Below are 25,342 nucleotides of genomic sequence, written 5' to 3' on the forward strand. Positions count from 1 at the left end.
AAGGCAACCGCGGGGGGGGGGGGGGGGGGGAGAGAGAGAGAGAGAGAGAGAGAGAGAGAGAGAGATTCCTTTTGAAGAAGAGTGAGATTTGGTGCATTAGTGCCTTGTGGTGCTCCATGGTGAATGTAACCCAATAGCCAAGATTGTTGCTTTGCATCTAAGTTCTTGGCTTTGTATAATTGGAGTATTAGCACTATATGTAGTGATTGTACATTCAGAAGTGTCTTAAGTAAAGAAAATCTTGTATAATATGTTCTTTGGCTTTGTATTCTTGACGTATTAGCACTATAAGTAGTGATTGTGCATTCACAAGTGTCCTACATAGAGTGTATCTTGTATAAATGTGTGTTGGTGTGTTGTTGTGACATGTCACCGATTCTCCTATTGAATTAGTATAAGGTATTGTAATTTTGCATGAAAGCTTTGTGCATAATCAATGATAGCATAGTGATTTGGTGCATCGTGTGCACTCAATGCCAAGGTGGTGATAGTTTGTCACTACTACAATAGTTCATTCTTACAACTAGTATGAAAGACGAATTATGCATTGTTGGTATGGACTATGCACTGTCAAGTTGTCACCTAATGTGCATATGTAATGCTCAAGCACTCAAATCATAGAACATAGCAGCAACATGTTACCGATTCTTCCATGGAATTGGTATATGTTGTGACGTGTAGCAAGAATTAATGGAGGATCCAATCATTTAAGGATTCAATGATAGAATGGTAATATGGGCAATGTGTTTACTCACTACTGTAGTAGTGATAGTCCGTGACTACTATAGCAGTTCATTATTGCAGTTAGTAAAAGAGACACGCTATGCATCCTTGGTCTACACTATGCACCATTGAGTTGACACCTCATGTGCACATGTGATCCCCAAGCATGGAGTCACAAAAGATAGATGGCTTAAGGGTAGACAGAGGTAAGTAGAAAGTAAACAAGTGTAGTAAGTCCGGAGTCAAATATGGGGAGAACAATACTATTACATACTGCACTAGTCTTCATTAAGAGAAAAAAAGGTAAGCTAGCTACCGTTAGTTGTGGGATGAAACCCTATGCATCACATAGTTTGTAGTCCGGCTGAATGCAATTGTTGAGCTTATCCAGTTTTAGCATGCTTGGCAATCTAACCAAAATATCAATATAGCATTTTGGGCTATATTGTCAAGTATGTGTGCCACCAAAATGTCAATTCAGCATATTTGGCTAGATTGTCACTTTATTCCAACAAATACACGCATGCAAGGCCCTCCTACCCACATGTTTGCACACTTTTGTGCCCACATTGTTAACATTCAGTTCTTGTACAATGGATTTGGACATATGACATGTTGATGATAATGTTTGGTAGTAACAAACATATATGTCATGCTTGGCATCATTTATGAAGTATCTATCAAATTGGTATGAATTGGAAGCTACATACATATACATATGCCTTGGCATGACACATACATTTAATGCCATGGACATTCTCGGACCTAAAGTGGGATGTTAAAGCTTAATAGCCTGAAGTGAATTGGGGAACGTTCCTCCAATGGTACCAATACACTAACATAGAAGAGATGCCGTGGCACCAGTCCTGCCACCCAATTTGCACCTTTTGACTCGTGCTTCAAAAGACTTCAAGAAAGATACAAATGAGCTTCAGCCCATGATTTTTGCAAAAGATTCACGGCATTCATAAGAATAATATTTATACTACAAAAGATCCATCGGGCATAAGCGATATCATGTCACCACGAATTTGCAATGTGTATAAAGATACAGTTCCAAATGTTCATAACAGATATAGGGGTTTTCTCTTCTGCAAGTCCAACAGAAAAATAGAGCACTTTGATGATATCATATAATGAAATAAGGATGCATCCAGAGAATACTACATTCAGGAGCTGTTTGCACAAACCACCTCTTCATGGATTTGCAATGACTAAGAAAACCGGAAAACACAGCTTTATTGCAAGATTTTGTCCCCAAGAAGGGAACAGCAACATCACGACAGATGAACAGTCGAGGCCATATGTAGAATGTTACTGCAAATGCACTGCATACAAGCCATTGACTTAAAATAGCTGAATATCATCACTACGATATCACCTCAACACAGCCGCCTGAAGTCAGCTTTCTAGGAACCTTAACTCCCATAAAGAGTGCTAAGACTCTCACAAATAATTGCTCGAAATATATTCAAATAGAATTTTCACCCCTGCACAAAATTGGTGAATGCTGTCACACCCAATATATCACAAAATGCATGCTCTTGAGTGTGTCATAAGTAAGATCTGTGGTGAGACACCACAGCAGCTCTCCATCATCTGATCAGAACCTGAAATTCTCATTTAAATTGGTCTAGACTTTTTGCAGCATGTAGAAGACGATCCTGGCAGTGCTGCATGGACTGACTTCTGAAGCAGTTGACACACCACAATCTTTGAGCCGGAGATACATCCCATTCTGCATACTCGTATATGTATGTCCTGCATCAGAAAAGCTCCTCTGAATTGAATTTGTTCCAGGCCTCCTGTAGATTGGAACAAGTTTTCTTAGAAACCAATTCTTAGACATAAATACAGCTGCAGCAAGCAGGGCAGCTAACAGGTTCCATTTGCATACCTTTAGAAGGTCGAAGACCTTTTCAGCTATATACTTCTGCTGGATTGTAGCACCTTTCTGCTGCACTTTATCTGGATGAACAAACAAGGTGGCCTTCCGGTACACCTTCTTCACAGCCGCAGCAGTGATGAGATCTGTCAATGACACCGCTTGCCACCCACACTCCGGCCAAAGAACCTGCCAACATGAGCAAAGACCATGTCTCAGACAGCTATTAACAGCATCTTTTTCCAGTGAAATGATAACGCCCTGACAACTTTTCCTTCAGGGTAAGAGAAACCTCTGATAGCTAAGTCTGCGAGATGGAAATGGAGATAAACACCGCAATGCACGTCTCACACAAGCCACTGTGTAAAGCATATCAGCTCTTATATACTTAGAAAACATATACGTTTACAAAGCTACCAGACGATTTGTTTAACAGATGCAACTCGTTTGCATCTGTTCCTACTATTACTTTGGTATCTCATTGCATACACAGGCATTACAAAGATGCTAGGGAGAATATTAAACCTTGAAACTGTAGAATTCCATTAAACTGGTTATTTATTCTGGCTATTTCAATAAAGTTATGACCATCTAAAATAACAAGGGAAGAGACTGACAATGATAATTGCTATTATACCTCTATGCAAATAAGTACATTGAAACAAATGCTAAACCTTCAAATGTATTTGGTTTAGTGCTTTGACAGGCTTTGAAACAAGAAGGTTTTAATTGCAGATGGGCCCATTGGATCCAAGTGTATGAACAATGAGAAGTTATGAAAGACCAGATACATACATATTGAAGTGTGGAGAGCAAAGCACGCAGGTTGCCTTCCTTGCCAGCAGCCCAACGTCTTATTTCGGCATCAAGAGTTTCACCTACCCTCTGTATGACATGCAGAGAATCAAGCCCTATGTTTAGTAAGCGAGAATGTAAAAACCAAATGAGATTACTTCTCAACTATGGGTATGCTGTAAATCACTCCGCTGCGCTGTGCCCCTGCCCCCCCCCCAACCCACACCCACACCCACCCACCCCCCCACACACACAAAAAAAAAAGGGGGGGAGGAAAGGCAATGAATGAGAGAGAGAGAGAGAGACTGCATGCCATTTATCAGCCTGTCAATAAACGAGATAAAACCAGTTTTTTGTCCAGCTGATGACAACAACAAAAAAGTGCAAATTTTGGATCCATTACCTGTCTCTCTGCTTGATCTCTTTGGCTTTGCAAATCACGCTGATTTTTCTCTTCCAAAGCCTTGGCCTGAAGTTGAACAATACAACCCACAGACCCCATCAGTGTCACATACATCAATGCATACGGTTTCTGACTTCTTAGAAACCTTGACATACACCATGAAACTTGCCCATTTGCCACAATTAACACAAAAGCAAGATGAAATATTAAAGTTCACATTTACATTTCCTTATTTCATTGCATTTATCCTCAACTTGCATTCAGGTCAGACACGGTGCTTTCCCTTGGAAAATAAATGGATGGCCTTTGTGGTAATCTGTAAGCAGGATGGCCTTTGTGGTAATTTGTTCCTATGGAATCCAAGCCAGAAAACTTTTACATGTCTCCCTCTTGATGGGAACTTTTGGCAAAAGCATGGGTAGAGAAGTGCATACAAACCTCATTCCCTACTCATGCCCACAGCTAAGTGGCCATGGTAGTATGACCCATTGCAGAAAAGTGTGCCAGAAAAGCCTGCTGCCTCAGAACCATTAGGCTCAAACATCCTACTGATGCACCTTCTAAAGAATCACCGTATGACGTAAATTGGGACGGGGTACATTTGGAGAAGAGGGAAGAATTAGCATAAGGCAGACAGGAAGAAATAAAGAAAGAAGGATATATTAACGTCCGTGGGAGGCCTCATGGACCTATGGGACAAAGTACAGCAAATAGAAGGAAACTCATACAAGCCTCAAAGGGCTGAAGCAAAGGGTGCGCTAGGGCCAATGCTGAGGCCTATGCTAAGCTAAGCTATATAGCTCAAAATTTCAAAACAAAAAACTGGAGCTGAAAAGCTGAGAAGCTGAGACTCAGTAGCCGAAACCCGGTACCATGGTAGCTTCTCTCGGGAGCTGCAAAGATATCCCGAATCAACGGCTGTCGGGCTGTCTCCCGGGTAGGAGGAGAGAGAGAGAGAGAGAGAGAGAGAGAGAGAGAGAGATGATATGATTTGATTGTATTAAAGTCCTCTTGCTACCCTACAGGATCTATGGGACTGTCGACTACTATTAAACTACATAGTGGTCAGTTACATCCAATGATAGACAAACCTTTTCTATGTTGTGAGTATTTGCTGAGCTATTTTGTGTGCTAATCCGAGAAATATGATACGGTGTTCCGAGATTTCTTTTATGTAGCTTCCAAGCTTGTGGGCTGGCTGTTCCAATGGACTCTTCAGATTATTGCTAATATCTCCATGTCTTTCCCTGGTGTGAGCATATGCTCAGCATTTCAAGAGCACGTGCTGTAGGACAGATTTTGCATAACCTTTCCTCTCTTGGAATCCTCAGCAACATCCATCTGCCTCTCTCCACTTCTAGCTCATGTGAGCTAGTCCTTAGTTTGCAGATTAAATGCCTTTCAAAAATTGAAATGTCTTCCCCAAGATATTTCTTCATTGCATAGTTGTAACTTGTCCATCAGGTTTATCTCCCATTTGTAAAATTGCTTTTTGGCTCCTGGGTCGTGCCATATCTTTCATAGCATTTTCTGCGTTACCAAGTCCTTGGTTTCATCTAAGCTTTCAGTATTTCAGCAGCCTTTATACCCCATACCTCCATCCATTGCTCCCCATCTCTGTACCAACCCATGGTCTTAGTGGCATCCATTGTGTTGCGAGGTATTCAGTGTCCATCCATCTTCTTAAGCTTGTTGAGGTATCCCAGATAGTGGCATAGTGCTTCTCCCTCCAGTGGGATCACACCTGTTTGTCTATGCCTTTACCCCCAGCTCTCCTATGATAAAGCGTTTGTGGACTTTTTCTAATCTTTTCCAATATGCTCTGGAAAATCCAGGTGCCCGGGCTCGGCACCCATAGAGAACCACTGTTTGCACAAGCATAGTATATAAGAATTTTCTCATCTCCCAATTCCACAAATGTGCCGTTTTGCATTTATTTTGGAAACTGTACAATGCTTTTAAACCTCCTAAAATTCTCCATTCCACACATGCATTCGTAAAATCCAGCCCTAGATGTTTGTATGAAGTGATTGTTTCCAAATTCTCTCCTTCGAGTGTGAAATTTATCTGTTTGTTTTGTGACCCAATCACCATCACTTTGTTTCCGATACGTTGACCTGCATTTTTTAGTATTGGTAGAAATTACTGAAGCATCCAAGCGTGCTTGAATATTGCTCTTGTCTTCAGCAAAGAAAACCACATCATCCGAATAAAAAGTAATAGTAATTCATAACCAGCCACCTGGATCCTTTGCTGGTTTTTGTCATCCAATCTTCCAGTGCATCTACGAAGAGTCCAAAGAGAGTTGGTGATAAGGAACATCCTTGCTTGACCCCTGTATCGCTGCTTATGATGACCTTTTCCTTGGGCCCAGAACCATCTACAAGTGGTGGTGCCAACTCACCTAGTACCTTCTCATAAAGTCTGTATATAGCTTCTCTGAGTTCCAGAGGGACTTGAACCTTTTCTAGCCTCTCCATAGTTTTTGCATGGTACTATGTCACATGCTCTCTTGAAGTCTACAAAGCAGCAATAGATGGCCCCTTTCCTGTTCTTTGCTCCCTCAATTGCTGCTCTTATGGCAACCAGATGGTCCACCGTCAAGTGCTTGGGATGAAACCTTGCCTATGATGGTGCTTTGACCCCTTGTGCCTCTGCCCTTCTGCTGATTTTTTGTTCAAGAATGTTTCATACAGCTTGACCATCAGGCTGCTCACCATGATGGTCTTGTGGTATTTTGCCATTTTATTGTCCCCCCCCTTATGGATTGGCAGGATCCTGCTTACTTGCCATTCTGGAGGAAAACCCTCCTCTAAGGGCTTGTACATGATCAAGGTAGGCCATGCAACCGGTCTATGATAAAATAAGGGCGGTAAAATCATACTTAAGCAAGTATTATCCCACTGGCAAGCCGCAAAACACCCACAGCAGAAACAAAACACAAGGGAGCTAGAATGCTCCTGCTCAAAGACACAGTACACTGATTGGCCCCAAATCAGCAGGCGCCCCTTGCGGTATTTCTTTATTATTTATTGTACTGTAAACAGATTACAATGAGCCATGTAGGCATCCAAAACATAGCATAGCTCTGCTTCCAGCAATCTCAGCCAATCCAAAAACATGTAGGCATCCAATCCCAAAGCAAAACTTTTCTGGCAACCTGCCTCCAGCTCTTGCAGTGGAAATCACCCAACAATCTCAGCCCTACCTAGCTGTTACAGCATCAATCCCGTGGAAAGCAAGGCCAGCACTCAGCCCTTGGCTGTTATAGCACCCCTCGACTAACCACCAGTGGCTTGCAATGTGCAGCAAGGCACACTAGCTGACCAATTGTGAGTGATCTCAACCCACAATCACCTAGAAGGCAGCCCCAGCTTGGAATCAGCCCAAAAGCTCAACAACCAGCCTTCAACTACCCAGCAACAGAACAACCACGGCATACACAACCTGGTCTCTGTTAGAAATCAGCAAAAGACAGACCAGCCAGCAGAAACACGGCCCAGAAGGCCCAAAAAGCAACCCGTCCAGCTTGTAGGAGCTCTAGAACTGCCCCAAATGAAATCACCCTAATTTGGCACACTCCAGGAGCACATGCACAGCCCTGGAACCAAATCACCCTGCTACCAGGCCAAGAAATCAGCAGAAACAACCTGATCTGGAGGGTCTTGGCAGATAAACGAAATTCGGTTTTGAGCTTCTCGCAGCCCACCAATAGCCCCCACACTGCCCTGGTAGTCCAAAATCAGCAAGGCGATGTGATACAATACCCTTGGAGCACTCTCCCAACCTGTGACTTGCCTCTCCTTGTTTTTTGGTCCAGAAACAACCCTCAAAGCAAATTTTGACTTTTCTGCTTGCTTTCCAAGCAGTCACATGAAAACCCGTTTCGTCCTCTTCGAAACCTCGAAACGCGAAATAGACGAAACGTTTCGAAATAGGACTTAACGCTCTCAACGAAACCTTTGTTTCGCCCAAATCAAAATAAACATTTTTGCCCCGTTTTTTCTAGAATCCAAGGTGTTTATGTTTTGAATTTCCTTTTGACTTTATATTTCTCTTTGTTCACTCTAACTTAAATATAACATATCTTTTTGTACCTATACCTATAAGGGTATATATTAAGTATCAATTCGAAACCTATCCGTTTCGTCTGACAACACGAAACGAAACGAAACAAAACTTGTCGAAACAACAAAACGGCAAAACAGACGAAACGTTTCTTGTGACTATGTTTCCAAGCCAGCTAGCCAAATGCGGCTCCTGGAGCTATTTTTAGCGAAAGGGAATTTTACCACTCTTCTGGATCACCAAAAAACTACCCCAAGGCACAATTAATACACCAACATGTGCACAATTTGTCTGGGATCACTAGGAAGTAATTCCCCGAGCCCAATACACATATCAAGACTCCCGGAATGCCCGTGCTACCAAGGGCCAAGGTATTCACGTGTAAATTCAATAACGTTAGAATTCACGTTCTCATGACATACCCCCCTATTGACACAAGGCAATCGACCTCTATTGCCAACCACTGAAAACATGAACAACAGAATTGATCAGATTCACAAATGTTCACATGCATTTCAAAACCAACATTGGACATATGATTAGTAGAGCCATGGATACCAAATCATACATCGATGCAAAATACATCCAAGTGACTAGTACACTGGTCATAGAAGTCCCACGGCAGATATACTGTCAACTCAGTACCTTAGGTGAAACATATAGTGTCACCAAGCAACTTCTAGACATCTGGGCCTGTCCGTGACAAAAGGGCAGAGCAACTACCCCCCTCTTGAGTATCATGCAATACTCTGGACCCACGCCCTACTGAACCTAAAGGAGCCTCGACTAAGGTCAGCTCAAGCTGAAAAGCTTCGAGATAAAGCTGCAAAACATGGGGTACATCTGCCAACTCCCCCTCCTCCGACCACTTCGCGTACATGAAGAATAGTTCTTGGATTTCACCAAGTAGCGACGTGATACTTTACCTTAACTTTTCTTTCCTTATGCTACAAGATCTACTCAGGAATCAGGAGCTCATCCATCTCTTCAGCCTCTAGCAGTTGGTCAACAAGCATATCCTCTAGAAGAGGACCATGGAATGGTTTCAAGAGACTCACATGGAAGGCATTGTGATTTCTCCGACCATCCGGCAGTTCTAGCATGTACGCCACATCATTTATCTTTTCAATAACTTTGAAAGGCCCATCGTAGCGAAGGCTCAGCTTAAGATACAACCTATCTTTCCTTTTGCTTTTTTTCAGCCTGCCTTTAGCAAAACGCAGCAAAACAGATAATAGTGCTTGCCAAATTTTCTTATTATACTCTTTGAGATTATGGCAGCTGGCTGCGTTTACGTTATACCAGGCTGTCATAACATCAACCTCGAAGGTACTGGTCAACCAAGAAGCTGAAAATACATGTTTAAACTCCACTGAAGAGGTGGGTGCACTGTTCTGCAACAAAAGATTTGTCCACCATTGCAATGCATTACCTTTTAAAAAAGTAGCAGCCTTTTTTATCTTGGATGATTCCGTAAGTTCCCTCCTGAATAGGCCGCATCAAATTGCTGCAAGAAGGTAAGAGCTTTCAATCTGTCCTGCACCACGTTAAAAGTCTCAAATTTGACAACGGAGCCTCCCTCTTTGAAATCCTTAGGTTTCCCCTTCAGAGTCAAATTATCATACACACGGGGCTTCAACAAAGGAATCAAAGCAGGATTATTGACATTATGGCTGGCTTTATCACTACCCATTGCTGCGTTAGGCATGGCAGCCCCAGGACTTAACATATTTGGCACACCAATAGGATTTCCCATCATCCCTTGGATTCCTGCTTGCAACCTTGGTTGCATGCCAATATTACCGGACATCAAATTGGGCTACACACCCCCTTACTTACCTTCCATACCTGACTGGAAACCCATTGCATAGTTACCGTATACACCTCGGCCTCCTCCGGCTTGACCAACCATAGCCTGAAACACAGATCCTTCCCCAAAATAACATATGTGAGCACCTGCATAGGGAAAAGCTTGTTGTCCCATATTCGCAACTGAAAATTCTGATTTGGGCCCTGCAAACCAGCTCCAAACCTTGACATAGCCTACTGTGTGAAAGCAAACTGTGCCATCTACTCAACAGTCTGTTGTCCTTCCTGTGGCATGGGCCCCAAAGATGCTTTTTGATCACCCTTTGACCCTTTCTCCTTTGGTTTGCTTGAGTCCTAGTTACATTGCTCTCTGGTCGGATACCAAGGTCTCCTCACCAATCTTGAGATAGAGAAAGAAAGAAAGTTTATTAACATCCACTAGAGACCAAAAGGTCTATGGGACAGCAAGAAACCCTCTAGTACATCTGCTTTAGGGAGGGCGCATGGCAGCTCCCAAGGAGTGCAAAAAGCAACCCACATTATTTAGAGTACCTACATAATAGTCTAGAAGAGTAAACAGCCATACATCAGTTTAAGACTGAGAGTCTTTTGGTTTTGATTTGAACTCTCTGATTAGTGCTACGCCTTCACGGTAAACTGCCCATTTTCCATTCTTTCTAGCAGCCCTGACTTTAGCTAATTCAGTTGCCTTAATCTTAAGTTGAGCTTGTGTAAGCTCCTCTGCTATCCATACTTTGGTGCCCTTCAACTTGTAAGATTGTCGAAGAAGCTTGATCTGCATATCTTTTGACTTCAGTGTAAGGATTGCATGACCTTTATAGTGCAAAATAGAAGCTGGCCTGTAGTGCTCATCATCATCCACCCATTCAATGTTCGACAAGCTTGCTTTGATCTTTGTCAATATTTCACTATATATGTCCTCCTCCTTGTACCAATCTTCTGGGAGTCCCCCTATTCTAATCTTCAGCAAATTATCACATCTAGCTTCGTGTTCTTTAATCTCTACTTGAATATCAGACTTACTTGCTTTAGTGTCCACTTCCACAATCACTTCCTTCTTAGCAATTTGTACTTCAGTGTGAACAAGATCTTTGACTGTAGAGACTAGCTGCAAGGTAGGGGGGAATCCTTACAAGATTTTACAGCCTCATCAATTACTGCCTGCTTACCAAGCCTTCCAGAATGTGAAGTCGAGCCTTTACTTTTGCCAGTTCCAATCGTAGCTCTCTCACTGCCTACTACAGATAAAAAAATATGATCCTATTGCCCAAGGATGAGTCGTTTTGAGCCTTCTTGTTGGTAACTCCGTGCATATGGAGAGGGTGTCATGGCTGCAACTGTAGATTACCGAGTCCTGATGGATGTTGAAGGAGTTAAGGGAGTTGAGGGGGACTAGGAGGAGAGGATAGACTAATCCATAGTTGGTTGTCTGTTGAACCCCCTAGCTTAACCTAACCCCCGGATTGGATTGGGGGTTTAGCCCAACTCGGGGTTAGGGTTAGTTTGGTTGCTTCTAACGGGTACGGAGGGAGAGTACAAATGGAGAGGTACGGGCTGCTGCTAACGGGCTGTACGGTGCTGGCTGCCTGCTGACTGGCTGTACGAACGAGGGAGAGGTACAGACGACGGAGGTACGAAAGTTTGGAGGTACTATGGAGGTACGGACGAAGTACGAAGGTGTGGAGGTACTGCAGAGGTATGGACAAGGTACAAATGGAGAGAGAGAGAGAAAGAGAGAGAGAGAGAGAGAGAGAGAGAGAGGCTGAGCGGAGGGAGGGCTAGTGGGAGAGAGAGGAGTAGGAGTCGTATGAAAGATACATTGCACATAAGGGTAGGAAACGTATATAGTACCTCCTTATGCCCTTGTGACCTCTCTATCTTGCACACACACCAAGTGCTCATAATCCTATCCCCACCTAACTTGGTCAACTTTTGGCCTTCATTACAACCATCCCTGCTTAATATAGTGTTGTCATCAAAATTGCAAGTGATGACTAAACTCCAACACTCCCTGCTGTAATATAAACATACTCCAACATGCATCTACCTGGGTCAAACGAAAAGTAGGATAGTTCTTTGCCCCATCACCTTGGGTCATGTAAGTGTTGATCCCACCTAGCATGTTCACAAACAAGAAGCTCCACAATCATATAGCACTTGGTTGTCTCCATGGATTCTACTCTGCAAACTTCTTTGTGCCTTGCTGGCCTCTTTTGCCTACATTGGAAGCATTCATTGCTTTTCCATATATATCCACTGTATCTTTGGAGACTTTGTCTTGCAAATGCAATAAACTGAACATCATATTTATTATAGCTACTATATTTAGTCTTAAATAGTTCCAGAAGTTCTTGTGCTTCCTCAAAATTCCAAAAATCTTTAGTCCTCACGCCTAAGGCCTTCAACCCTAGGCTGTACGGCTGTAATTTTCCTCTAACCATGACATCCATGAGGCCTTTGAAAGCTGCCCATGCGTAGGGCTTCCATCATGAGGTCCTTATCTCCAACCAAATGTGGGCATGGTGCATGCCATCATGAAGTATCTTGCTCTAATCATCCGTTGGATATAACCTGAAAGATCCTTCCAACTTTAAGAGCCATCTCATTAGGATCCTTGGTCTCTCCTTTGAACCTATAAACTTTCAAAATACCTTGTAATAGTCTACCACACTCTTGTCCAACCAAGCCCCTTCCATAATCTAAGAAAGATGAATTATCCCTAACCACAAATGGTAGGCCCATGTAAGGATAGTGCTTCTCTAACAAGGCAACATTAATGTCCCTCTTGCTTGGTGAGCCCATGTGCTTATGGTGCATGTGACCTTCCCCCTAAACCTATCCAAGTAGTTCGTTTGATCGAGGCCAAATCATCTTACAAGCATCTTGCTGCTATAGAGCTTAAAAATAAGTGTAAAGGAGCTCCCAAAAGCATCCAAACAAGACTGAAACATAGCCTTAGTGAAGGTTCAATTTTGAGATGCCAAAAATAATTTCTAGCATTTTCCAAATGTGTTTTTTTGGCAAATTCCGTGATTGGTTGGTGTGTTAACTTTAGAGCATCTTTTTCAAATTTGGGTGTGCTTTTTTGGACATGCATTCATTCCCTCTCTTTCCTCTTCCATTTTTTTGGACGTGCATTCATTCCCTCTCTCTCCTCTTCCATTTGTCCCATAGGCCCGTGAGGCCTCCCGTGGACGTTACTATATATTTCTTTCTTTCTTTCTCTCTCTCTCTCTCACTTTGGGCAGGCCCATTGACTACTATTCACCTTTTTCTCCCCCCCCCCTTCTCTCTCTCTCTTCTTCTTCTTCTCTCTCTTGGCAGGCCACATGAATGAAATTCATATTGTTCTCCTATTAGTATTGTTGAACTGCCAAGACATCCACTGTAGTGCTTCTGCAAACTGTTATAAGTGCCCTCTTTACCTTGCTATTCATATTCATTTCTGTCATCTGGCCTACTATTTTCATTTGAGTACCTGTCCCCTTTAGTATTTACAGCTGTAATTGCCTGCCAACAACCAGATTTCTATCCTGCATACAAAGGCATCAACAATGGCTTTGAAGCATACTTTGGCTCCATGATAGGCAGAGACATAGCATGGCCAGGATGATGCGAGAGGAACGGAAGCACGAGGAGGCACTTCGACACGAAGAGCTTGCCCAAACTGAGAAGCAGCACAGACTTGATCAAGAGGCCATGCCGCTTCAACATCAACAGATGTTCCACATTATGCAGACCAGTTTGACCACTACTGTGTCAACATTGTTCAGAATTGCTGTGTGTGAGCAATTATATCAGATGATCATGATCCATTTGTGGGTTGGTCATGTTTCAGATGTCCATGATGTATGTGCTTCCGTCTTCTTTGTATTTGTCTCCCCATTTTCCGTTCAGGGGGGAATTGTTGAAAAATGACCCTCATGGGGAGGCAAGGCATGCTTCTAAGGTTGGGGAGGCCTTGTTTAGATGCTTCGTGATTGGACCATTCGAGAATGTCAAGGTGGCAGGTGACCCCACAAGAATTGCCGCTGGTAGGTTGTTTTCTCGCTGTCAAACCACTTTTGCACAGAAAACCCATGTAGCTCCATGAATAAACATATCGATATTGGTGGCTTTTCAAAAAAGAAGTAAGCCGATTCAATCGCTGGTCACCATTGATTTCCCTCGCACTGCTTGGATGTTCACAGCATTAGAAAGCTCCGCAATAGCGCCACTGTGACAAAAGACCTCTACTAAGACTCACAATCCCTTAAAGTCGGACTGTTGCATAACTCCGTTTGTAGAATTCTCCAAGATTCCGACAGAGTTTCTCACATTTCTTGAACAACTTCGAAGAGTAAGATGGCAGTATCACACAGATCCGTAGAACCTCACAACTGCTCTGAACCAAATGTTGGGATTTGTGAACTCAACCTCTGTATATGCTGAAAGGAGGTGGGGATAATCTGTAAAGAAGTCCTCCTCGACCCCTGGTGCCTCGTGGGGGCCCCTATGCTTGAACTTGACTGCAATCTTTGTCAAGTCCTTAATGTGCTTCATGTATGCTTGACAAATATCCATGAACATGCGGATCTCTTAGTAGGCACCTCTCACTCCCCGATATCCTTCACTTTGGCGGGTTCAACCAAACACATGTAGGAGAGATGATGTAGCCCAAATAGCGCTTCTTTTGGGCATTGATGTACAGCTGATTATCCTTCAAGACTGAAGAATGTAACATGCTGTACGGGATCTTTGGAAAAAATGAGAATGTCATCAAGAAAGACAAAAAAACTTTTACCAATGAGAGGCTTGAAAATCCGCGACATCGTGCTGTTGAAGGTTGCTGGCGCCCTTGTGAAACCAAAGGGCATAACAACAAACTCATACTGTGCCTCCTCAGTACAAAAGGCTGACTTTGGAATATGATGGTATCCATTTTGCATATCAATTTTGGAGAGCATCTTGGCCCCATTCAGGCGCTCCAAAACGTAATCAATCCGTGGCATAAGAAACCAGCTCTTCACTGTCAGTTTGTTGGGTGCGCAGCAATCCACATCTCCTGGCAGTGCTATCCTTCTTCTTGACAAAGAGGATCGAGGCTACATACAGAGAATTACTAGGTCTTATGAAACCCCTCCACAACAGATCCTCCAACTGTACCTCAAGCACCTCCCCTTTCTTGTTGAGATGGTAAGGTCATATCTAGATGAATACAGGAACATGCCCAAACTCATCCTCTTAAAATACCACACAGCGCGCAGTTTCAATCTCATGATAGTCACTCATAAGGTGAAAACCATAAACTCCATCATGCATAGCAGGGACAAGCTACTATGACATCCCACTGACGTCATCAGTGCCCAACAGTGGGTGAGGTGGTAAGGATGTTTGAGCTAGCTGACTCTTTTCTTGTTTGCATGTGTAGGTAAAATAGGTGTGCATGCATGGGAGTGGTAAGAGGAGATATGGGGCTAGATGCCCATCTCTTTGTGGCCTGAGCCCTGTTTGTCCTGGTCGTCCCTGTAGGCTGCATCTGGCAGACCTGCTGGGCAGCTACCTCGCCAACCAAGCTGACATCTGCTGGACAGCTGAATTTTCTGGCATTGGTTGACCTTCTGGTGATCCGTAACTTACCTAGCACTAGTCACCTATTTAGCTTTCCCCTTGGGCTTGATCCTAAACTAGTCAAAAAGTAACTTCTAGACTCTTTAATCTGAATGATGAGGCTCACAAAAAGGACCTTCAACTAGTCCATGAAATGGTACAAACATATTCGCAGCATCCCAGAGTAAACACATCTCTGTATGCTGCTCTTATCTTAACTAAACAAAGAAATGCTGATTCAAACTTTATTTGGTTGACCATCCAAGAAAAAAAAAACTCGATGTCCAAACATCTATGTGCCTTCCATTTCTGTCCACTAGGCTCCACATCTCTCCTGACTTTCTCCAACGTGAGAACGTTCACTTTCTACACAACATGACTGAACCACCTCACCTACAGAAGGGACTCTTTTTTAAGTTTCAACTACACAGGACACATGAATGGATACATGAGCAGCCACTCCAGACAGTTCTGTGATCGTTATCAACAAACAGTTCAAGCCTGTGATCCGACCTTGGGGTTGAAATGACAAGCTCAGTTCCTCTTCAACCATCTAACCATGAGCTTATCTCAAAGCTACTGTCATCTATAAACAGTAAAAGTGCATAGGGTGTGTTTCATGAAAATTCATACCCTATGCATGAAAGATGTTTATAAAGTATGCATCGATCTCAAGTTTTAAAAAGATGTTTGGCTGAAAGTAATCTTTCATGTCAGCTTGACATGTCCTGTCATGCTTTAAAGCTTTTTCGAAAAGCCTGCAGTAGGGAGATGTTGACTTCAAATGTTATTTTAAAGAGGATAACTTCTCCACCTTGGAGAAGAAACTAAAGACAAAATGGAAGTATAGCCTGAGCCCTAGTGACGGAAATAGGCAGATACCTTGGAAGGAACTCTAGGAAGGACCAGACCAAGGTCTGAATCAAGCACACATATAACCAAACATGAAAAGGGGCTGGAGATACGATTGACCCCTTGACAAGCTTGTTCAAGGCAACGAGAAAGGAACAGAAAGACCAGCAGACTTGGAAGAAAACATACAGTTCGTTCAATAGTCCGCTGGTGTCTTTCTAATCTGGCCCTCCGTCGATCAGCAGACTCTCCCTCCACATCTGGAAACTCACCAGCAGCTGGTGGACCACCTTTACAACACACCAAACAATGCATTAGCATGTGATACCATAAATCCATGACATAAGCTCCATCACTTCACAACTAAGACTGCCCTTTTCCAAGTCATATGCAGACCTTACTTCCAATATATAACCAGACCATAATAAGACAGCCTGACATGACTTACAATATCACTACAGCAATGTATAGAAGCGATGTATTAACAATTCAATCCACCAAATAAATTCCAAAGAGTGATAGTATGTTGCAGTTATTTACACGATTAGTACAACAGATGTTCCTTACCAAATATAGATGCCAAGTCATCAACCATACTTGTCATCGAAGGCACTGTCCTGACATTAGGAGCTGCCGGGGTGCTCCTCCAATGTTGGCGCCCATCCGAGGACGTGTCCTGCAGATTCAAATTGGCTATGAGATATAGTCCTAACTCCCTGGTCCTTTCCAGAAACATATATGACGAGCACCATTGGGATGAGTTTCCTACTGTAGTTGGAGATCTCTGCCTTGGTGCACTGGTTGGTCGAGAGTTTGACCTAAAAAATGACTCGAGGTCGTTCTCATCCCGTGCCTGGTGCTCACTTGCTGCTGCTGCTGCTGCTCTTTCTGCGGCAGCTCTCTCCCGTGCTTCAGCTGCCCTCTCTGCAGCAGCCCTTTCCCGTGCTTCCGCAGTAGCTCTCTCTACTGCAGCACGTTCAGCCCTGGCCCTAGCCTCACTTGCAGCTCTCTCAACAGCAGCCCTTTCCGCAGCCCTCTCTCTAGCCTCTGCAACTGCCCTTTCACGTGCTTCAGCTGTGGCTCTCTCAACAGCAACCCTATCTCTAGCCTCTTGAGCTGCAGCCCTTTCGGCAGCAGCTCTCTCTCGAGCCTCCGCAGCTGCTCTTTCACGTGCCTCAGCCGTGGCTCTTTCAACAGCAGCCCTCTCAGCTCTTCGTCGATTTTCTGCAGCAATCCTCTCAGCTCTCTCCCGAGCCTCTGCAGCTGCTCTTTCACGAGCTTCTTGAGTGGCTCTCTCAACAGCTATTCTATCTTTCTCTCGTTCTCTCTCCCTTTCTCTCTCCTTTTCCCTTTCTTTACGGTGCCTCTCTGCCGCCTCTCTTTCTTTATCTTCTCTCTCTATCTGTTCTCTGTCATGAATATCTTGGGCCTCTCTCTCCTTCTCCTCTCCTTCACGAGCTCGCTCCTTTACATCCTTTTCATAGGCCATATCCTCCTCTCTCTCATGTGATTCACTCGCTCTCTCTCGTTCTTCTCTGACTCTGGCTGCTCTAGCTTCTCTTTCTTTCTCGTCTCGCACCTCCTTCCTTAACTTCAATTTGGCTCTCTCCATGGCCTCTTTCATAGCTACAGCTGATGCTGTAGCAGCTGCAATTCCCTCTGTCAGTTCTTCATCTGGCATCGGAACTCTGGGGCCACCTAATGCAAATTCTTCGAGCTCATCAAAAACACTTGCAGAATTGTTCAAAGTGACTTGAGGACTGGCTATTTTCGAAAAACCAGCAGCTTCATGTCGTGGTGAGAAGTCGTCTGAATTTGTTGCTGAGTCTCTATTTACTTCTCTCTTTTGATCAGCAGACCATTTTGAAGCGTGACCTTGTTTTGACCGAGGCAGAGGAGGTGGCCTCATTGGGGGTGGAGCCGCAGAAGGCTGTGTTACTAATTTTACATCTTCAATCGAGATCCAAAGTTCGTCGGTAGGCCTACTTTTCACAGCCTTTGGCATCTGGACGGGATCCTCGGCTTTGTCATGATATGAAGATGAGTTGGCGTCACGAGACACCGTTCTTCTAGATGGAGAATCAGTTGATGTGTATTCAGCACTACTCGTAGGCAGGGTTTTTGAAGAAGTCTCGATCTGTTCCTTTGCATGATTACTATCCGAATATTTTCTTCTAGAGGAATCGCCATCTGAAGACACTCGCACATTGCTCCGCGTTGGGCTGGGGGTGGGACTTGCCGTATCTCTCACTGTATTAACGGATCGTTTAGGTGCACCTGGAGGCGTATCCTTCCTTCTGGTAGTATCCCTGACTGAATTAACGGGCTTCTCGGGCGCACCTTGGCCGGGTGGTGGACTATTCGCAAATGCTTCAGCAAAACCATTGCTGGAATCGTTCCAGTTATTGCCATCAGGAGGACGAGCGGACATGTCGAAAGGATCAAAATCTGGAACAGAGGTAGGGGAAGGGCTAGAAGCCCGGCGATCCGACTTCAGGACTACGAAAATATCATCTGGTGCATCTGGTACCGCTGCCGGGGAATCATTGGCAAACCCGGAGGATTTCCCTTGAGCAGGCTTTCCACCTCCAGTAGACCTGCCGCATACATATCGACACAATATCAACATTTGAAGCTGCCGCATGCACCACCATGAATTCTACATTAAGGTTCAAACTAGACAATCTAAACACAGGCCAGATTTCAGACATGGCTCTCGATGCAAATGCGCTAAACGCAAGCGGCTCGCAAGAAATTGTACCCTCCGTTTATACTTGAGGCATTCAATGAAGAGAATTTGACAATCAAAAACTTCAGAGTCTCGGACAGTACACACCGGGGCTTGACGGGCTCGCTGCCACCAAATCCAGGGAGCAACTCATCAAATGCGGACTCTCCTGGCGATGGCGTCGCCGAATCGAAAACAGGCTGTTGTTTATCTGTCGTCCTCTCTTTGGATTCAGCCGTGCCAAAGCCTCCCAGCAAATCTTCGAATGCTGCTGGGCTGTTACCAGTAGAAGAAACCCCGAAGACATCATCATAGGCGACGCCTGTGTTCTTGATCCCCGGCAGTCCACCAAAGATATCATCGTCATACAGAGGAGCATCGAAAACGGGTAAAGACGATCCCTTGCTCGGAGTTGATGACTTCACCGGCATTCTGAATACATCATCGTAGTTCTGGGAAGCCGATGGGAACGACGGAGGAGCGAACTTCGGCGGGCCTCCAAAGACATCGTCGTACACGACAGAGCCTCCTCCCCCGAGCAGATCGACACCACCAGATCCGAAAGTGCTCCTGCCGGAGGAAGATCTAATTGCGTTGCCGCCAAAGAACAGATCGTCGGGCAAGCTATCACCGAGGGAGGAAGCGGAGCTACGGGAGGGGGGGGGGCGAGTGGAGCCATTCTTGGGTCTGGAGGAGGAGCTACTGGAGGAACGATCGATGGAGGAAGAGGAAGAGGCCATGGGGGCGGATTTGCCATGGGGTTTGAGGCCATAATCGGGGTGGAGGAGGTTGGCGAAATCCTCCATGGTAGCAGGAGATCAGGAGGGGGGCATGATGAGATGAGCAAGGATTGGATCGAAGGGGAGGATGAATTGTGAAGGGGGAGATGGAGGATTGGAAGAGATGAAGAGGGGGGAGGGGGGAATGGCAAAGGGTGGAGCTCCTGGCTATGGCGGATGGCGGAGCTCCTGGCTATGGCGGACGGAGCTCCCAGCAGCAACAAATGATCATCTAAAAGCATCAAAAAGAAAGCCCTGGGACGATGAGTTAATTTAACTCCCCCCTCTTTAACTCTGGTTCTCCCCTCCTCTTTCCTTGCACCTTCCCTATTTCCTTTATAATTTTCTATTCTCTCTCTCTCTCTCTCTCTCTCTCTCTCTCTCTCTCTCTCTCTTTGTCTATCTATTGGCGCTCTCTCTCTCTCTCTCTAATGTTTCATGCATGTTTCTCTCTCTCTCTCTCGTACACACACATACAAGCATGTGTGTGCGCAATGTGCATGCGTGTGTGTGCGTGCGTGCACGTGTGTGTTTCAAGAACTCTCTCTCTCTCTCTCTCTCTCTAGTGTGTGTGTCTCTCTCTCTTCATGTGTCTACACCTAGGCACACGCACACTCACTCTGTGTGTGCAAGGAAATGGGTCAATGGGCTAGCAGCTTCTACTCTGTCCCCTCTCGTATTGTTTGTATGCTCCATGACCCCGTCCTAACATGAGCCACCTACTATCGAAGCTCTCAAGGCAGTGGCAAGGGACTTCAACAATGAAGAATAAGTCTCTCTCAATCTTGTATCCCCAAAAGCTCTCCACTGGAGAGGCTCTTGGAAATGAAGAACATGTCTCTCCATCTCGTGTTCCGACAAACTCTCCACACCTTCCCCCTTACCTCTTTAGTCCTTCAAAATAATCTATGAATTTAACTCTTGTCTCTTCTTTCTTCCTCAATAGGAGTCGTTCTCACTATTGTTATTTTATGTGTATGCATGTGTTCGTATCTGTATGCATGAGAAAACTCAAACACTTTTCTATGTGTATGCATCTGTCTATATCAATATGCAAGACACGAGCCCTCCATACACTTTCCCCAAAGAAAAGGAACATCGAATGCATTTCTTTGTATACATTTGTTAAAACGTCATGCAAACCTAATAAATGGCTCTAGCCAATTGGTTAAAGGCATCTAAGTTTATCAAATAAGCCAATTCTTGCAAGTGAAGGGCCATTCATTTTTTGTTCTAGAAAGTTGTTATCTTGGGTATAATGGGTAGACTATCCCAATATTGTGCCAGGGTCGAGATACTCAAGAACATGAGAAGTGACCCAGAAGCATTGGCTCATATCATCTCCTTGAAATTATGCAAATGAATTGAACCCTTGAACACCTCAATTAACTTTAATAGCAAGACATGAAAGACATGTAGATATTTGATTTCGTAAATAGCTTGGGAGGACCAAAATTTTGTAACACTCCTTTCATCCCTCCCCTCTTCTAACTAGTTAATTGATTATTTTTAAATAGATTATTCCTTTGCTATATCATTCACTTGCTCAGCTTCACTAGGATTGCCGTGTCTACACATCATTCGCTTTACCATTTGTCCCACACCAAAGTATATCCTTGCTTAGTCATTGCACATTACCCAATTATCTCAAACCAAAGCATATTCTTGCTTAGTCATTTTATTGCTTTTGCACACTTCTCCATGCATCCCGCTTCTCTTAATAGACCAATGTTAATGGAGAGAACCATGATTTTCTTTGGTCTTTTGCAAAACTTATCCTTTTTAACTACCTTCTCTTCAAAACAATTCCACACGTCAGGAGTATCTCCCCCTATGCCATTTGAGTAGGGAACACGAAAGAAGTATCCATCCCACTTCCCTTAAATTGAAGACATGATGATTTAATACTACAAGTGAACACTTATATTGAAGATATGATGATTCAATACAGCATTACATATCTCTTAAATTATGCAAGTTCATACCGCATTTTCACAACAAGAAGCAATGTAGAAGCATGTAATGATGGCGGACTCTTTAATACTACTTTCTCATAGTTTCTAGCATCTCTATAAATTTCAATTCTTTCTTTTTTGTTTGTACATCTGTCCATAGTGTAAATCCTCTTTGATACTACTTTCTAACATCTTTGTAAATTCTTCATCAATTCTTTCATTTTTGCTTTACATTTATCCCATAGTGTCAATCCATTATGATAGAGAATCTATCATAATGGAATGTGATCTATCCCTAAGGAATGTGATCAAATTTGTGGTTATTTGTCAAGAAGTATCTTGATCACCAACCTTTACCAGTGGCTGGTCATATGTGCATGCTCAATAGATTACTTACTTGAATACTCATTTATGTTTACTCCAATACTCTCTAAATAGATAGTCATGTTACTAGTAGTTTCCACATCATTGTCTAACCTTGTGCTTTGTTAGTGTATGCCACTCTTTTGTGGGTCCATTGAAAAGAAAGGGTAACAATGTATATGCATTACAAGATAACACCACAAAAGAGATGATTGCACATGTGTCTCTTGAAAATCTAATAGTATCTCGAGCTATCCAACTTGGTTGTTATTTGAAATATTTTCGAACTATTAATCCAGTTATTTGCTAGCACATGCAAATCTTGGCCAACATTACTTACATGCATGATTTCCTTCACTTGAACTTTATTTGTCTCACGTATCCTTCATAATCTTGTTAACTTGAGTGGTACCATGAACTCATACTCCTCAAATATCGATTGTATTATTACCAAAGTTTTGAATTGAAGTGCAAGTGAGCAGTTTCTACCTAGATGAAGAAATAACATATGCTTGGCATGAATAATTTCTTTCACTTGAATTGTGATTATGTGTTATCCTTTTTATGAACTTTGAGCGGCACCATGAACTCTTATGCCTCAAACATTGATTGTATATTACTCCTAGGAATGATTTTGAAAGTGACGAGTTAAAGCATCAGCCAATGTTTCTACATAGATGAAGAAGGAACGATATGATATATTTGTCCATCGAGCTTGTACACCTAGCCACATGATTTGGGAAGAAATGTTGCAAAATCTTGGATAATTCATTGATTGGTTTCTACGAAAATATAATGGCAGATATTTCCAATCATCCTTATTTAAGCCATCAGCTCATTATTGTCATCTCACATCATTTGTGATTTTACTGTGAATTTTGTTGTGCCTTCATCAAGGCACCTAGTTTTTTGAATTAAGACATTAGGCTTGCCTTTCTAGGGTTCAAATTAAGACCCTAAGCTTCCCATGACTAATGTAAAGTAAGCCATGTTGTATGATCACAATAAGGTTGTCACATGGTAATTTGTCTTCATCCAATGGCTAGCTATGTACACACATTCTATGTGAAAATAAATTTAAGTTTGAATAATTCAAAAGCTCGATGGAAATAAGCTTACAAGTATAGGGTAAATATACATATTGAAGAAGAAGAGATTTAAAAATGATATCCAACCATCCCTTCCCATTCGATTTATGCATTCTTTCCTCTCTTATTCATATAACAGTGCCTACCCAGCCTTGTGGTGTTGGAATCTTTCTTGGTCACTATCAAGGTACTATGGAGAATCCACAATGTGTGTGATGCTATGCGACTATTCCCTATCTCTACTCAAGGGAGTGGTGAAAAGTAGCATGCAATATACTAAAACATAGCATACTCGTGGTATTGAAGGTAAGCTAGGTTTCCAATGCTAGACATCCCACATTCCTCATCCTGACTAGAGTACTAGTATCTCACTTGAACTTACGAGAATAGTAGTCTCTCACTTGAACTTACGAGTGAGTACTAGTATCTCACTTGAACTTACTAGAGTAGTAGTCTCTCACTTGAACTTATGAGTGAGTACTAGTATCTCACTTGAACTTACGAGTGAGTATATGTTGCCATGTGCATATGCTTTTCTACATTACTTGACAAACACTTCAATTAAAAGTAACATTCACTTGCACCAATGAGTACATAATTCACCTTTGCATATCTCATCAAATCCACTGGCACTACTTCACACTACTTGATGCTACTAAGAATATGTAAAACATAGAAAATGCCCTAAAGAATGTGTAGCATTCAAGTTATAAAAAAAGAGCCCATCATGTCCTTCCAAAGCAAATTGAGTCTTTATACAAAATAGGCCTCAATGGGCTTCACGACATAGAAAGCTTTTCTTGATCAAGCTCAAATTTGCAAGACCTAATACTTTATTCTCTACTAGGTCTCAAGTTGACCATTCAAATCATTACAAAGTTGAACTATGCTCTCATTTCTTCTATTTGTAGTATTAGTCCTTGGACTTGTACCCTCAATCTAGACTCTTGGCATTCTTCATGTGTTTTTTTCCGTCAATTGCTTACAATTTTGGGATATGTCACTTGCTCCTGCTACAAGGTAGCCCAGCACATGCTGAGTCATTCCAGCTCAAAATCTGGCATTGTCCTCCTATGTGGCAATTAAACGGTCCAAGAGCACGGCCGCTCGATCCACATATCGATGCGGCATCTCACCTTCTGACTGCTTCAAGTTTGCCACCTGCAGGTACACATTCTCCGGCTCCTCTTCTTTGCCGAAATACTCAATCATCGATGTTGTCAACCTTGGCCAGCTTTGATGAACGTCTTCGGCCTGCTTCTCATACCACACTTGAGCCAAACCCTCTAGAAATGTGGGAAGAACCAACAGCCATCTGTCTTCAGTAAGAAATTTGAGAGAAACACAACGGCGCTTGAAGGCCAGAAGATACTCATTTGGATTTTCTTCAACCCATCCACAAGATACTCATTTGGATTTTCTTCAACCCATCCACAAAACACGGGAATGTCAGCCATGCTTGGAAAATGGAAAAGAGAGAGACGAAATGAGCCTTATCTATGGGCAAACAATGGAAAGAGGTAGCTTGAATTGAAAATCAGGTGAAGATACATCCACAAAGCACACATAGGCAGGGTAGGGTGTGACTGGTGTATTGTGAAATACTACACGGGAAGAATTTTCAGCATAGAATAGCTCATAGACAATCTTAAAAGGACCAACCCTCATGATATCGCAGCCATCTTTACAAGCGAGGGTTAGAGATGCGACGCTGCATGAGGTTGTTCATCAAGGCAAACAAGAATGCCATGACAAATGTCAACAATTGGAGAGCTTGCACATCACCTTCAGCTTCTTCTAATTCTTGTAGTCGCCATGCTATTTCTTTAAGGGGTGTGTGGTCTGGCATCCTTCTTTAGAGCAATGTCCTTGAGGACCTTTCTGATGATCTTCCGAAGTCGGTAAACTCGTATCAAGTATGCCCAACACTTAGTTTCATGATGACCACAACCTTTGCATTCCTTACAAATGATCACCCTCCTTCGTGGCTTGCAGCTTTGTTGGGGTGGTGCTTCCACTCGCGTCATGCGTGATTGAAGTACAAGCTTCTTGTGCCAAGAAATCAGCAACTATATTTTGAACTCGAGGGATATGTTGAATTTTTACCTCTTCAAATTGTTGGCACAGTTCCAATGCTTGTTGATGTCATGGAACCAAGCCTTTGCTCTGCACCTTCCACTAACTTGTTCACACACTAGTTAGAATCTCCTTACACCTCAAGTTGCTTGATGCGATGCTCTTGTGCCTTTTGTAGCCCAAAAATGAGTGCCGAGTACTCAGCTTG

At 43.2% G+C, this 25,342-nt stretch overlaps 1 protein-coding gene across 1 annotated transcript; it reads right to left on the minus strand.

The window, feature by feature from the left end:
- Nucleotides 1-1,751: 1,751 nt before the first annotated feature.
- Nucleotides 1,752-19,872, minus strand: LOC147897490 (uncharacterized). The gene is made up of 8 exons (XM_087380959.1): nucleotides 18,982-19,872; nucleotides 16,915-18,742; nucleotides 16,713-16,821; nucleotides 16,335-16,435; nucleotides 3,807-3,872; nucleotides 3,404-3,493; nucleotides 2,621-2,797; nucleotides 1,752-2,528 (listed from the first exon to the last, which is right to left on the minus strand). Exons 1-8 carry the CDS (start codon nucleotides 19,677-19,679, stop codon nucleotides 2,490-2,492), a joined length of 3,108 nt encoding a protein of 1,035 aa, XP_087237085.1. The 5' UTR covers nucleotides 19,680-19,872; the 3' UTR covers nucleotides 1,752-2,489.
- Between the last annotated feature and the right edge of the window lie 5,470 nt (nucleotides 19,873-25,342).

The sequence above is a fragment of the Dipteris shenzhenensis genome, chromosome 10 (assembly GCF_047967505.1).
Source record: "Dipteris shenzhenensis isolate YYH24624 ecotype China chromosome 10, Dip_SZ_1.0, whole genome shotgun sequence".
Classification (NCBI taxonomy): Eukaryota; Viridiplantae; Streptophyta; class Polypodiopsida; order Gleicheniales; family Dipteridaceae; genus Dipteris; species Dipteris shenzhenensis.

Excerpts from the sequence above, each read along its gene's own strand:
- LOC147897490 (XM_087380959.1), bottom strand. The coding sequence starts at position 19,679 with ATGGAGGATTTCGCCAACCTCCTCCACCCCGATTATGGCCTCAAACCC. Across the intron at positions 18,743-18,981 it reads AGCGAGCCCGTCAAGCCCCG|GTCTACTGGAGGTGGAAAGC; the intron begins GTGTGTACTGTC and ends TGTATGCGGCAG. Across the intron at positions 2,798-3,403 it reads TGCTCTCCACACTTCAATAT|GTTCTTTGGCCGGAGTGTGG; the intron begins GTATGTATCTGG and ends TCATGTTGGCAG.